The 13,191-nt window shown below is 39.8% G+C and overlaps 1 protein-coding gene across 3 annotated transcripts in view; it reads right to left on the reverse strand.

The window, feature by feature from the left end:
- The window catches only part of fras1 (Fraser extracellular matrix complex subunit 1), a 617,312-nt gene that overhangs the window by 22,609 nt on the left and 581,512 nt on the right, over window positions 1-13,191 (reverse strand). For 2 of the 3 annotated variants that reach the window (XM_068039139.1, XM_068039130.1), the window contains 6 exons: window positions 9,169-9,329; window positions 7,398-7,612; window positions 5,793-5,943; window positions 5,584-5,691; window positions 3,679-3,838; window positions 2-118 (listed from right to left, as the gene is read on the reverse strand). In XM_068039139.1, coding sequence (XP_067895240.1) covers window positions 2-118; window positions 3,679-3,838; window positions 5,584-5,691; window positions 5,793-5,943; window positions 7,398-7,612; window positions 9,169-9,329 — 912 coding nt within the window. Of the gene's footprint in view, window position 1; window positions 119-3,678; window positions 3,839-5,583; window positions 5,692-5,792; window positions 5,944-7,397; window positions 7,613-9,168; window positions 9,330-13,191 lie in introns of those variants that run through there. The other variant, XM_068039149.1, reaches the window with a different exon arrangement.

Here is a 13,191-nt window from a genome sequence, read left to right on the forward strand (position 1 = left end):
CTTTTCAGCAGCATGTGCAGTACAGGCCAGTGGCTTATCCCTGGGGTCAATCCAAGGTTGAGTGGGTTGTACTGTGCAGGGGATCAGAAAGATTGTGTATTCTCCTGAATAATCTTTTCTGTGGAGAAGAAAACATCAGAAAAAAAAATCATGCAAATTCTTTGAAAAGTTGCTGCTATATCACATATTAAATCCCTTACCAATATGAGCTGATTCAAGTCTACAGATATCCTACTGTATCCTATTTAATTTAATATAATTAACATAAAGTGCACTGAATTTATCATTTGCTCAATGATACCTTCATTCTAACAGTTGTAACTATTTTCTTGGATCTAAAAGACTTTTTAAAATAGAATGTCACATTTGATAGTTTGCTAAGAAGTATACTTACTCAGTTTCAAATTCTGACAGGCTAAAAAATCACATAGAAATAGTCAGTCGTGACAAAGAACCATGTCAATCACAGACATAAGAATTTTTAACAATACTGTATAAGGAAAGACTGAGAAGTACAACATGCTTGTCCCCTTTTGACAGATCTCAATTCAAAGTTGTTAGCTTTCTAAATGTGTTCAATAGAATTCAATGTTATACACATTCTGGACTTAACTATACAAAATAGAACTATTTTTGGATAATAATTTGGGATCTTAACCATGCAAGATTTTGCTGCTTGTAAGAGCCAAGTATTTTTACTGGTTCTAGATTCATGAGGTGCCAGTTTCACAGATTTTCTTTTTGACAGAAGTTGTCCAATTCTTATTACCTACTGCAGTGTCCAATTTTTAGTACCTACCATAGTTTCCTTACATAATACCAGTCACTGCACTTCAAAGTTATTTGTTGTGTGGAGCACTTTGAGATTTTCCAATATGATATAGCATTAATGCCTGAAAGTGACTGTTCTTGCTGTTAGCAGAAGAACCTTCAACGCATTTGTATAGTATTGCTTGTTCCCTATTTTAACAAAGGAATATAAATGCACTGCACATTGGTCCACTAATACAACTGACAGAAATTTCTAGGCTTTATGAATGCAAGTCTTATTATCCCATTGATCGCGTGGATTTCCTGATAGAATCATAGAAAGTTTAAGGTACTGAAAGAGGCCACTTGGCCCATCGTGTCTGTGTCAGCCGAAAAACAATCCACCCATTCTAACCCCACTTTCCAGCATTTGGTCCATTGCCCTGCAGATAATGGCACTTAAGGTGCATATCCAGACTCCTTTTGAATCAGTTGAGGTTTTTTGCCTCAACTACCCTTTCAGGCAGTGAGTTCCAGACTCCCACCACCCTCTGGGTGAAAAGGTTTTTCCTCATCTCCCCTCTAATTTTTCTACCAATCACTTTAAATCCATGCTCCCACGTCACTGACCTCTCTGCTAAGGTGAATCGACCCTTCACCTCGACGCTATCCAGGTCCCTCAAAATTTTGTACATTTCAATCAGATCTCCCATCAGCCTTCTATGTTCCAAGGAGAACAACCCCAGCCTATCCAATCTTTCCTCGATGCTGCATTTTTCCAGTCCTGGCAACATCCTCGTAAATCTCCTCTGTACCCTCCCTAGTGCAATGACATCCTTTCTGTAATGAGGTGACCAGAACTGCACACAGTACTCAAGTTGGTTGCCTAACCAATGAGTTATACAGTTCCAGCATAACCTCCCTACTCTTGTGTTCTATACCTCGGCTAATAAAGGAAAGGATTCCATATGCCTTCTTAACCACCTCATCAACCTGTCCCGCTACCTTCAGGGATCTATGGACATTCACTCCAAGGTCCCTCACTTCCTTTACACTTCTCAGTATTTTCCCATTAATCATGTATTCCTTTGCCTTGTTTGACCTCCCCAACTGCATCACCTCACACTTCTCCAAGTTGAATTCCATTTGCCACTTTTTGCCCATCTGACCAGACCATTAATATCTGAAATGGTCTCAATTCTTTCAAAATCACAATGAATCCATCAATGAAGCTGCCAAGTGCTGCATTAAAATTACATACACCATGAATGTGGAAACATTTTAGGCTGAAATCTCGGGCTCTGCCAGTTCCCTGATCCCATTCTTGGCACCAGCCATTTTTGCCAAGGTGGTTTCGGGCCATCAGGGCTACCTGCCCCCAAGAGGCGGGCAGCCAATTAGTCTCATTAAGAGCCTTGTTCTTAAAGGAGGCCGAGTGGGATTTTCCAGTCAGCCTCCAGTTTCCTGATGTGATAGGAGGCAGCTTTACTGCCTAGAGGCAGGCACCCAGGGGTAGGCTTGTGGGCCAGGGTTCCAGGCAGGTCTACAGGCCCTCCCTGCCTGCCTGGATGTGGGTGCAGCCAAAGGCTGTCCTGTAGAGGGATTCCACGCACCCCCCGCTTCCCCCACCATGCAGTGGTGACCTGGCTGCTGAATCTGTTTTTCATTTAAAGATACTGAAATATTTGTGTGAGGGCACCTCCATATTGAAGCACCCTCTCAGTTACTTACCATTCATTGCAGCCTGCTGCTTCTCTCAAGCTTGAAGGCCTCAGATTGGCCTTCCAGTTTTGAGAGCCTGCCTGCTGCCCTTAATTGGACAGGGAACCTGTCTGCATGCCAATTAAAGAGGCACCTCTGTGAAAATCCCAAAGAGCGACTGTTTCCCCCGGGGGCAGAGTCAGGACCGGAAACAGTCCCGACTTCTGTTTCTCACACACAAAATGAAATTTTGGCCCTTCATGTTAGCTGATCACATTGTCTCACTTGTAGCTTCATTTTACATTTGCCACCTGATGTTGGAAGGCTACTGCTTAAATGAGAATATTGCTGTCTATATTTTCTGGTTTTGGCATGTGGATTAATCATTCTCTGGCACCTGTCTCAGAATAGGACTACTCTGGTTTATTTCTCCAGAGAGAATTAAATTTTTCAAAGTAAATAGATAAACCTCAGGAACAAATCAATCACAAGGGAACTTTATTTCCTAGATAAAATATCAATAGCTTAAGCAATATTCTAATATTGCTGAGTAATCTAAACTGCTGTATGGTAGAGAATTGCAGTCTGTGTAAAAGCACCCTTACACCATAACTGAGATACCATTGGGATTGAATACTCACAGGTATTCTATGGATTGTCCACCATAACTTTGAGGGAAGATCCATAGAAACCCTGGACAAATATCATAAACAGTCTTCATGCTTTTTCTGCAGATCTTCTCCCTAAGTTACAATAAACGATTGGGAGAACCCCATCCTAAATTAATGCTGTTGTTTCTCCTCCATACAATGCATTCCGGGGTAGACATCTTGTTCTCTGTGGCTATGCAATCAAACCTTTTGGAGAATTTAGGCTCATAGGCAAAACAGATATTCATTATTTTTGGATGAATCAAAGTTCGATGGAAAGTTTTACAGCTACAGTATGTTACATTACAGGCATAGAAGTTGATGCAAGTAAAAAAGTAAACATCAGTATTGTCGTCCTTCCCAGAATAAACACCATGAACAGGCAAAGTGTCTCTCTACTGTAGTGAAAAAGTTAGATTAGCACCTAGGGTTTTCCAAAATATAGCAGTACACAGTTCAGAATAAAACAGCATTCTGTTTTCATAAGTAGAACACTAATATTGTTAAAAAATACTTTTAAATTGTAGTATTTCTTAAAAAGCACTAGTGTAGCAAAGAAGATAGCTTTTTACTCTACCTGTTGTAGGAACTAGTTGCTCGCCATAGCTGATATGGGGAATCAAATGTTTGAGCACTCCAGAGCAACTGCAGGTCAAATTCAATGCCTCCTAAATGATCAGGAGCTACAATCTGAGACTTTTGCCCTGGCAGTGTGTGGTGATCCATCACGAAGTGACCTGGAGAGGGAAAAATATAAAAGGTTGGGGCTTCTTCTCTCTCAGCTCAGAACAGCGGTTTTGTAGCACAATTGGGTAGATTTTCTTTTGTTCTCTATTGTTAGTGACATCTGTTCATGCAAATTACTGATAAGGTCAGTGGATAGTGATGAGGAATCATCTGAGATGCGCTAACTCACCACTGTTTGGAATATGTTTCCAACTTTAACTTCAACTTTACTCCTTTATCACTTCAAATCCTATTCTACCTATTTTAACCTTTCCTACTTTTTGAAAGTATAATAACAATCAAGTGACCTTTCTCCTTTTGGCTGCCAATTTTTCATTTTGGAGGCAGAAGGAGCTTTTTATTTAAGAAGAGATTTTATTGATTGAAAAGTAGCCTCAGATCCAGTTTTGTAGCCTAGATGAAAAGCTAGATTCAGAAGACTGACATGATTTCGTGACAATGTTTGCTGTATCCAAATCAGGAAGTGCTGTGGGTGCACGATTGCTGCTAGAACTGGTTGACGCAACATGTCTGCCCGCTGGTTCGAACCTGCGGTTTCTCAGTCCTACTTTTTTGTATCTGACTCTATTGAGTATTTTTGTTAGCTTTCCAATGCTAATTTTACTTTTCAGTCAGAGTCCACCTCTGGGAGGGAAAATGTTGTAATGGTGCAGCAGCTTCAGGGGCTAGTCAGCAATGTGTCTTAATGACAGAGACAAATGAAAGAGTAGGGTTTTTGGGAAATTTGTGTTCTGTGCACAGTGGGAAGCAGCAGTTACTTCACAGCCAGAAAATTGTGAGAAGAAACAAATGGACAGTAACACCGTGCATGCTTGCATTCCACTGCAAAAGTAGTTGTTCACTGGCGACAGCGCAGCATATAATGGGAGAAAAACACAGTCCTAAGTCATGCCTATTTACCATCACTTAGATGTGATGGCTGTGCGGGCAGAGAATGGCATGACTCAACCTGAAATGAGAAGAAAATTGTTGCCATTTTTAAGGGCAGGGATTTGGTGGAAGCCTATCTGCCCCAGGACCTCTGAAACATGATGGTTTCCCTGAAGAAACTCCACCCAGAACTTCAAACCAAAGGACTGAAAATTATTTCTTGACAAATTTGCAGTATTAGCCCATCATCAGTCCGACAGTATAACTATCATTACACAGCAATACCATGGCTGAACTGATAGTGCTTTTAGTGCAAAATGAATCAATAACTGAATAAAACCAGCCTAAGAGACAAACATAGTACAAATGATTAAATACAGATACCAAGGAATGATTTCAAGGCAAAGATCTAATGTCAATGTTGAAGTAACAAACCTCAAATCTGTTGATCTTACAGTTTAGGAAAATTCAGAAATGCTGTTCCGGTTGGAACAGGTTGCTGGTGTAATAAATTCTGTGTAGAAGAGATGGAAGCACTGGAATTTGGGATGGAAAATGGATTCGCAATGGCACTGCTGGAATCTGTGTCCTGATGTATTTGATGCTCTCATTAGATCACTCCTAGGAATCCATTATTTCTTTCTATTAATATATCATAAAGTACTGTTGCACATTTGGAGTCGATAGTAACACAGACTATACCAACAAACTGTTGAATGTGAATTATGTTACTCTTCTAAAAGTGATTTTTTCAAACATGCGATTATCTCTAGTATAATGTGAATTATAACCAACAGTTAATCCTTCAGTAAACACTGGTTTTACCCCATTTTCAACATCCTTCATCCACAAGGAAATTACTTGCCTCTAAATTTTGCATGGGTCTTGAATTCAATAACAAGACGACCATCTTCCCTTATATAAATCCGTATTATCTGAAGTCGTGCTGACAATACGCTGTCAGTTTGTATGCCTGTATCAAGTAACAAGAAAACGAATGAAAAGCTTTCCATTAGGTAAATGAAAAAAAGCAAAATTTCAAAAAAAAAAATTCTTTGCAATCATCTGATTTACCTGTTCTCCATAGAACTGTGTCATAAAAAAATGAGAACTCCATCTCAGTGTGATGCTCAAGTGAAGCCCAGCCTCTTGGTGCTGTCACATAAATGTAAGACACATACAAGGGCACTGACACTGTCAGGAATGATTGGGCGGAATCACGTACCTGCCAATTATAAGAAGATAAGGAAATACGTCATAGGAGAAAAACTTTTGGCCCATTAAACGCTTAGCCCCACAGACGATGAACACGGTCCACTTCACCATGAACCCATCACTATCCATTAATTCTTTGAGAAGTAGTTCTGAACAGTCTTTTTCTGCTCTTACCCCCAAAGGTCATGGATATTATTATGGATAGAGGCTCAAACTAGTGCGCACATACAAAATCTAAACTTTTATTGATGAGTGTAAATCAACTGAATAGTTATTCTAATTAACAATGGCCTTAAATGAGATGATAGTCCAAATATAAGCAACATTTCAACTTTGTATGAAACATCATTTTTTGATGCAGACTTTAACTGTAACGTAAGTTTGCCTCATTTGTTAGCATTCTCACTCTGAGTTAGAAGACTGTGGGAGTAATTATGACTTTCAGCTATAGTGTAAAATGAGTGGCATCAGCTCTGTCACCTGTTGAAGTCAATGGGAATAAAAATTGTGAGAAATGTTTGAGGGGCGACCTAGCCGACATCATCCATTATACATTATTGTCCAAAGTCAAAATTACTCACTGTGTGGTCAATGCTTACTCCAGGTCTTGAGCAGACCTTTTAAGTGAACATGTCAGCGCAGTATCAGGGTGATGGTACATTGTTGAGGTGCGACCTTTCACATAAGATATTCAACTAAGGTTCCAACTATCCGTTTATGTAGATGCAAAGGATCCAATGGTATTATTCAAAATTGTTACACATTTGGAGTCAATAGTTCATTCCTTGTCTTGTTACTTGATACAGGCATATAAACTGACAGCGTATTGTCAGCACGACTTCAGATAATACGGATTTATATAAGGGAAGATGGTCGTCTTGTTATTGAATTCAAGACCCATGCAAAATTTAGAGGCAAGTAATTTCTTTGTGGGTTGAAGGACGTTGAAAAAGGGGCAAAGCCAGGGTTTACTGAAGGATTAACTGTTGGTTATAATTCATATTATACAAGAGCAAGGAAATCTTCTGGAATCCTGGCCAATGTTCCTCCCTCAATTATCAGCACCAAAATCAGACATACTAATCATTTGATCTGCTGTTTGTGGGGGCCTTTCTGTAGACAAACTAACTCTAGTGTTTCCCTTTGTAGTAACAGGTCAAAAGTAATTAATTGACCACAAAGTGCTTCGCGATGTCCTGAGAACGTCATCAGGTGTTATTTAAACCTCTCGTATTGACAGTTTTTAAAATTAAAAACCTGAATATTATAATTTTTTCCCCCTATTTACAATTATGGAATCTGCAATTTTTTTTACTGTGATAACAGTCTTCCATTTAATTGACATGCAGAGTTTCAAAGTGAATTTACTTACAATTTGGACCATTGTCAGTAAAGTAATTGTACACCATGTTTATGTAAGAATGGGTATGTCATCAGCTCTTCAATTTTTCTGGAAATAATCACCTGGAAGTCAGCTGTCACTGAGCCACCGCAGACATCAATCAGTTCTGTCATATCGTAGTAGGCATCAAATGTCCAAATACAGCTCTTCAGGTTGAGGTGCTTATACAGCTGGATGGTTTTGGGTTCTCTTACATTCGGATCAAACTGGAACGGCCGATCATAGCCAGGGCCAAGAGTGATGCTATCATAGTTGACATCATCTAGAAATCCAGAATCTGCAAACACACCTTTTCTTAATGTTTTGGCTATTATAACCTGCTAAGCTGAAACAGAAAGTTTCCATCTGTGTACTAACACAGCATAAATATTTGTTTTAAATAAATAAACAGAAAGCATAAACATTATACACTGTTTTTTTGAATCTCTATCTGACTTCTAAGGTGGAGTTAGTTTTAGAATCAGAATGATTTTGAGGTGACTATGAACGTACAAATTATGGAAAGAATTCAAAGGATACTACATTAAGGATAACATTCTTGTTATTTTCCTGATTGAAACATATAAGATCCCGAGGGGTCTTGACAGGGTGGATGTAGAAAGGATGTTTCCCCTTGTGGGAGAATCTCAAACTGAGGGTCACTGTTTAAAAGTAAGGGGTCGCCCATTTAAGACAGAGATGAGGAGAAATGTTTTTCTCTCAGAGGGTTGAGAGTCTCCGGAATTCTCTTCCTCAAAAGGCGGTGGAAGTAGAGACTTCGCTAAGCAAGGGGGTGGAAGGTTATCGGGCAGGTGGAAATGTGGAGTCATCAGTTCAGCCATGAATTTACTGAATGGTGGAGTAGGCGCAAAGGGCCGAGTGGCCTACTCCTGCTCCTAATTCGTATGTTCGTATGTTTGTTCCTAAAATTGCACTTCTCCCATTTCACAGAATTCCTATATTTTAATGAAAACTTATTTATGCATGAAGGCAAGCAGGAAAAAAAAGTCAGAGAAGGAACAGACCAGAAGTATTGATCTGGCTGTTGAGGATTATCTATTATAAGGCTTCAGGTATGACACAAATTCTACTAATAGTACTGGATACTTCTCTCCTACCCAGAGAGCATGTATATACGTGGAATAGGGTTTTAAAACAGGGCATTAAACGGATGTGTAAAACAGCCATTGGGAAAGTAACCAGCTATGACCAAATTAGAATTATTCTATGCACGGAACCTGTTGTGGAAGTAGCACTTCAGGGTTAACAAGGTGAAGGTTCATCTGCTCACTATTGAAACATAAACACAAGTAAAACAAACATGTTTATGATTTCTTCCCTCAGGTTTATTTATTCAATTCCTTTAGCAGAATCCTCAAACTTTATTTAGCTAACTATCACAATTTAAATTTTGTACTTTTCTTGGTGTGTTTTAACATAGGTTAATTGAAAAAAAGATAAAACATAAAAAAAGGAAAGAAGATAAACAGAGAGAATCAGTTGTATACAATAGTCTGATCATGACCTGAAAACACTTTGGACATACAGTTCCTCCTGAGAATAATAATTGTAGTAAAAAAAATTGGTAATGGTTTTCCTATTTTGTACTCATGCTGACTTTTTTGCCAAAATTATCGACAGAAAGAATTTCACCCCTTAGAATTGATGGGTGGGATATGTAAATGTCTGCTTACTCTTCAGTTGCCTATGGAAACACAACACACTGAAGTTTAAATATGAAAAACCTCAACTTTTGTGTGTTCTAGTTTTTGTCCTTAAATTATGTTAACACAAAGATGGCAGAAGCTTTGCTGGTGCCCAGACGTGGAGCTTTGAATTGACTCAGAGTTCTACCTGTGATACTCCTGAGGTCCTTGAGTGTAACCAGGTTGGAGCAGATGTGCTGGTGCCTGTAGATGGATTCTGACAAGAGGAAGTGCAGGTTATGCAGTGGCATGGTGGACACTAGAGGCAGCATCCCATCCTGGTGAGGGATCTGCACAGAAATGTGGATTCTGAACAAAACAAATGGAAAGGAAATCCATAAATATGTGAATTCCATTGTTTATCATCTGAATGACAAATCAACATTTCACAGTATTAAAAAGATTTTATTTGATGAAAGTACTTGGGTGATACTTCATTGTAACTGGTAATCTGAGCATCACATAACCACTGTTGCTTGCTTGCTCTTTCTTTTCTCTTGGCCTTCAACTTGTAGACCTTTGCCCTTCACCTAGGCTATTCCTTTAATAACTAGTGGATCTCCTATGGCTTTGCCCACAGTAAGTCAAGATGAAGCCAATTTCCCTTAGAGTACATTAGCGATGCTGTAGGTACAGGTACAAGGATTTTCACCTTCTGGAGTTTGTGAAGCTCCATCTATTGTAGAGGTGTGTTGCTGCAGATGTGACTATATCACAGAATGGTGATGTTCATATAAGGAGTACATGATATATATCTGTTGACTTCAATATAAAGGAAAATAAGGTGCAGTGCATATTGAGCAGCTGATCAACTACTAACAATTATCTATCATCCCAAAAGTGAAAATGACCCTTGGGGAGTAAAAATGGTGTTTAGTCTTCAGGTGAGGTGGCATTAGAGGCCGGATTGGATCAGGGCAAGCAAGTGTAATTCAGTCCCAATTTTAAAGTCATACACTCTGGGCTGAATTTTACAGACCCCCTGATGTCGGGGGTCGTGGCAGGGTGTGGGTGGGTGTGCCGGAAAATGCCTACAGGAGAGGGCCACCACGCACCCCGATGCCAGGAGGGCCTGGCCTGATATTGCCGGCGGCGGCAAGGCCTCATTTTGCTCCCCCCCCCACCACTCGGCAATGGGACGGCCATTAACATATTGAAATAAATTTTAATTAATTAATCAATTACCTTTATGTTCCCGCCACCTGTCCCGGTGTGATATTGCCATTGCTGGGGCCAAACAGTCTTCGGGGGCAGTGGTGGGGAGGGGTGCGGCCCTGGCTATTTAAATGAGCCGCCATGCTTAATATCGCGGCAGCTTCGCGACGTGCAGCCCGCCATTGTTTTTGCGGCGGTGGGAGTATAATTTTCAGCCCTCTGTCTTTTTTTAATATTGTTCCACATTTATAATAGAAACTGCCTATATAAACTTATCACACTGTAATTATACCAGTGGAGGTGCTGCAGTGCTTCCACTGGGGACAGGGTGTGATTACAGTGTGGCAAGTTCACAGAGACACAGAGGATAATTGCGGACAGAGGAACTTATAACAGAAAAAGATACCAGGCAGTTCATGCGGATACAAAATTGTTAATATGTTAGTTAGCTTCTATGGTTCTACTCATGCTTACATTGATTTGAAAACTGACTACTAAGCTATGTGATGATGCAAGAGGACAGCTAGCTATATAATACTAAAATATTCTGCCTTCCATTCAATCATATTGTTGCAATTACAGCTATATTATTATTGCTAATCTCCAATATTCTGCACTTCCTTTAGCTTTTAGGATATGATGCAGTTCCATACATCAGTCAAATATTATGTGAAATATTTCAGAAAACACTCACTTACACCCAGATATCTGCAGCAGTCGGGTTCCTTTCCCTTCTTACAAAAATGTGGTATGACCAACATCAACGAAAGACTCTGTCCAGCAATTAAATCATTTGCTTTATTACATGGCTCCCTTTTCACTCTTTAATTAACATTAAAGTTGAGAAACATTCACAGGAATTAAAAGGAGAGGACAGTAGTAATCTAATTAAAGAATGACTTCGCTGCTGGAGCTATGTTGCCCTTGAAGTGCTGAAGGACAGATGCACAGGCACCTTTGTTTAACTATCTGTAAGGCTTGCACTACTATAGTCCTCATATAATGACGTTTAAAATCTACTAATTATAACAAAAAACTGCACTCCAGCCAAGCCACTTCTTTACATTTTAGATGCTGCCCTGAATCCAAGCTTTCCCCCTGTTGACTGCTCTCTCCTTAGCTTGGCAACATATTTCACCACATTTACCATCCTTGCCTTGTACTAGTGCCCTCAATTTATCTCCTTACTCCTCTGGCACCTTCTCCTCCTTTGATCACCAAACTCTTTACCACCCCTCCCACATTTCCTTCGAAGCCTATCTTCTCACCTATGATCATCCCAAGTGGCCTGGCAACTTAGCTACAATTTCCCCTCTCCTCAGTGAATGAACTTCCTGCTGATATCAGTTTTCACCTAGATTCACCTAGCCTACCATCCTTTAATTTCTCTCCTCATTCAATCTCACTCTCCAATAAACTCCTCCACTCACAACCTTGTTCTATTCACCTCAACAAGTCTTACCATGTCCAAGGTTTCCATCTTTGATCACTTCCTCATTTCCCTAATCATTAACATTGGTCTTCCTGTATCAATCCATACTGATATCATCCTGGAAGATGCTAGCCCCAGCCTCCTTTCCAACACCTTCCCAAACTCCCAACTTTCTCTCTGCTGGCCAGCTAACTGCCTCGACAGTGTTGTTGTACATGCCCCGTCCAACAGCATCCCTGCTTCTGCCTTCATGACTTCTCTTCAAGTCCTTCACTGTTTCCTACCTTACATTTCTGGTACAATTCCCACCTCTCTGTCCTTAATTCTGAGTGCATCTGGTGGTCAGCTCTGAATCTGGATCAATTACTTAAAGCAATACTGCATTTTATGCTCCAGGTCCAAATCACCCCAGTATTACAAGATTATCCTGGAGATTAAGAATAATCTCAGACTCCTCTTTTCAATTATAAATTGAAACATTGCCAGTGTGCAAAGCTCTGTGCCAGAAGCATGAATCTGTAAGATATATACTTATAATAATGAAGCTCGTACATTGTAATGAGAACAATAGATTGCTCATTAACTTCATGTATCATTCTCATTACAATGAAAACTGTTAAAACCTTCATTTTGACTAATTTGTAAACAGGTTGATTGCTTGGTCTGATACTTCCAGCAAGGGGCTGCACTCAAAGGAAGTGTGTCTTGGAATATCATGGGCTTAATCTCAACGGATGGAAAACCATGATCTGGGCACCCAGGAGTTCTCAAGATGTGCTCCTGCATGTGCTACTTCCAACTGGGAGTGCCATGAAATCGAGTCACCTTTATAACATAATAGCCTGGCTGCTTGACCCCTCAGCCTAGTCTATATAAAACTATGAGCGAAGCAATGGGAGATCCACTTGTATTAAATAAAACAAAAATTGTGTTGAAGTGAGTTATAGCCAATAACATAATCTCCTGGAGTAAGCTAATAATTCCAAAATTCACTGTCATGGTTTGGCACTGTATGAATGCACTGACATTACAGCTTCGCAGCATAGACCTGATATGAAATAACACAAAAGATTATAACTGGAAATTCCCAATGAATGCTTCCACAATTTATCATTATGTGTTTTTCCTTTCCTAAATTTCTTCTGTCTTTTTTCTTCTCAATCTGCTAGCTCATTCTGAGGTTCAGTTCTACAGGTGGAGTAGAAGACCTCTGGTACTTCAGCCAGTTGCCATTCTTCACCTGTTTTTAGACAATGAGTTTTTGGAAGTTATTTGACCATAAAAGAATCACTGCTGAGGCTGATTCTACCCTCACCCGATATCTACATATCCACACAGGGATCTTTGGATAATGACCAGAAGTAGAAAATATGGTTGTTTTCTGCCTTCCCAAGATCAGGGACTCTTGAGTTCCACTGTATCATCTATATTGCTGTTGCAGCTGAGATCAGTTATCGCAGTTCAGACCAGACAAGGAAGCTGAAACATTCCTGATTTATAAGGTTCAGTATCACACTATAAGGTGGGCGGAAACCTGAGGAGTTATAACACCTTCCAGGTAAATGATTTGGGTGTTGAAACTAA

Source organism: Heterodontus francisci, chromosome 1, assembly GCF_036365525.1.
Source record: "Heterodontus francisci isolate sHetFra1 chromosome 1, sHetFra1.hap1, whole genome shotgun sequence".
Lineage (NCBI taxonomy): Eukaryota > Metazoa > Chordata > Chondrichthyes > Heterodontiformes > Heterodontidae > Heterodontus > Heterodontus francisci.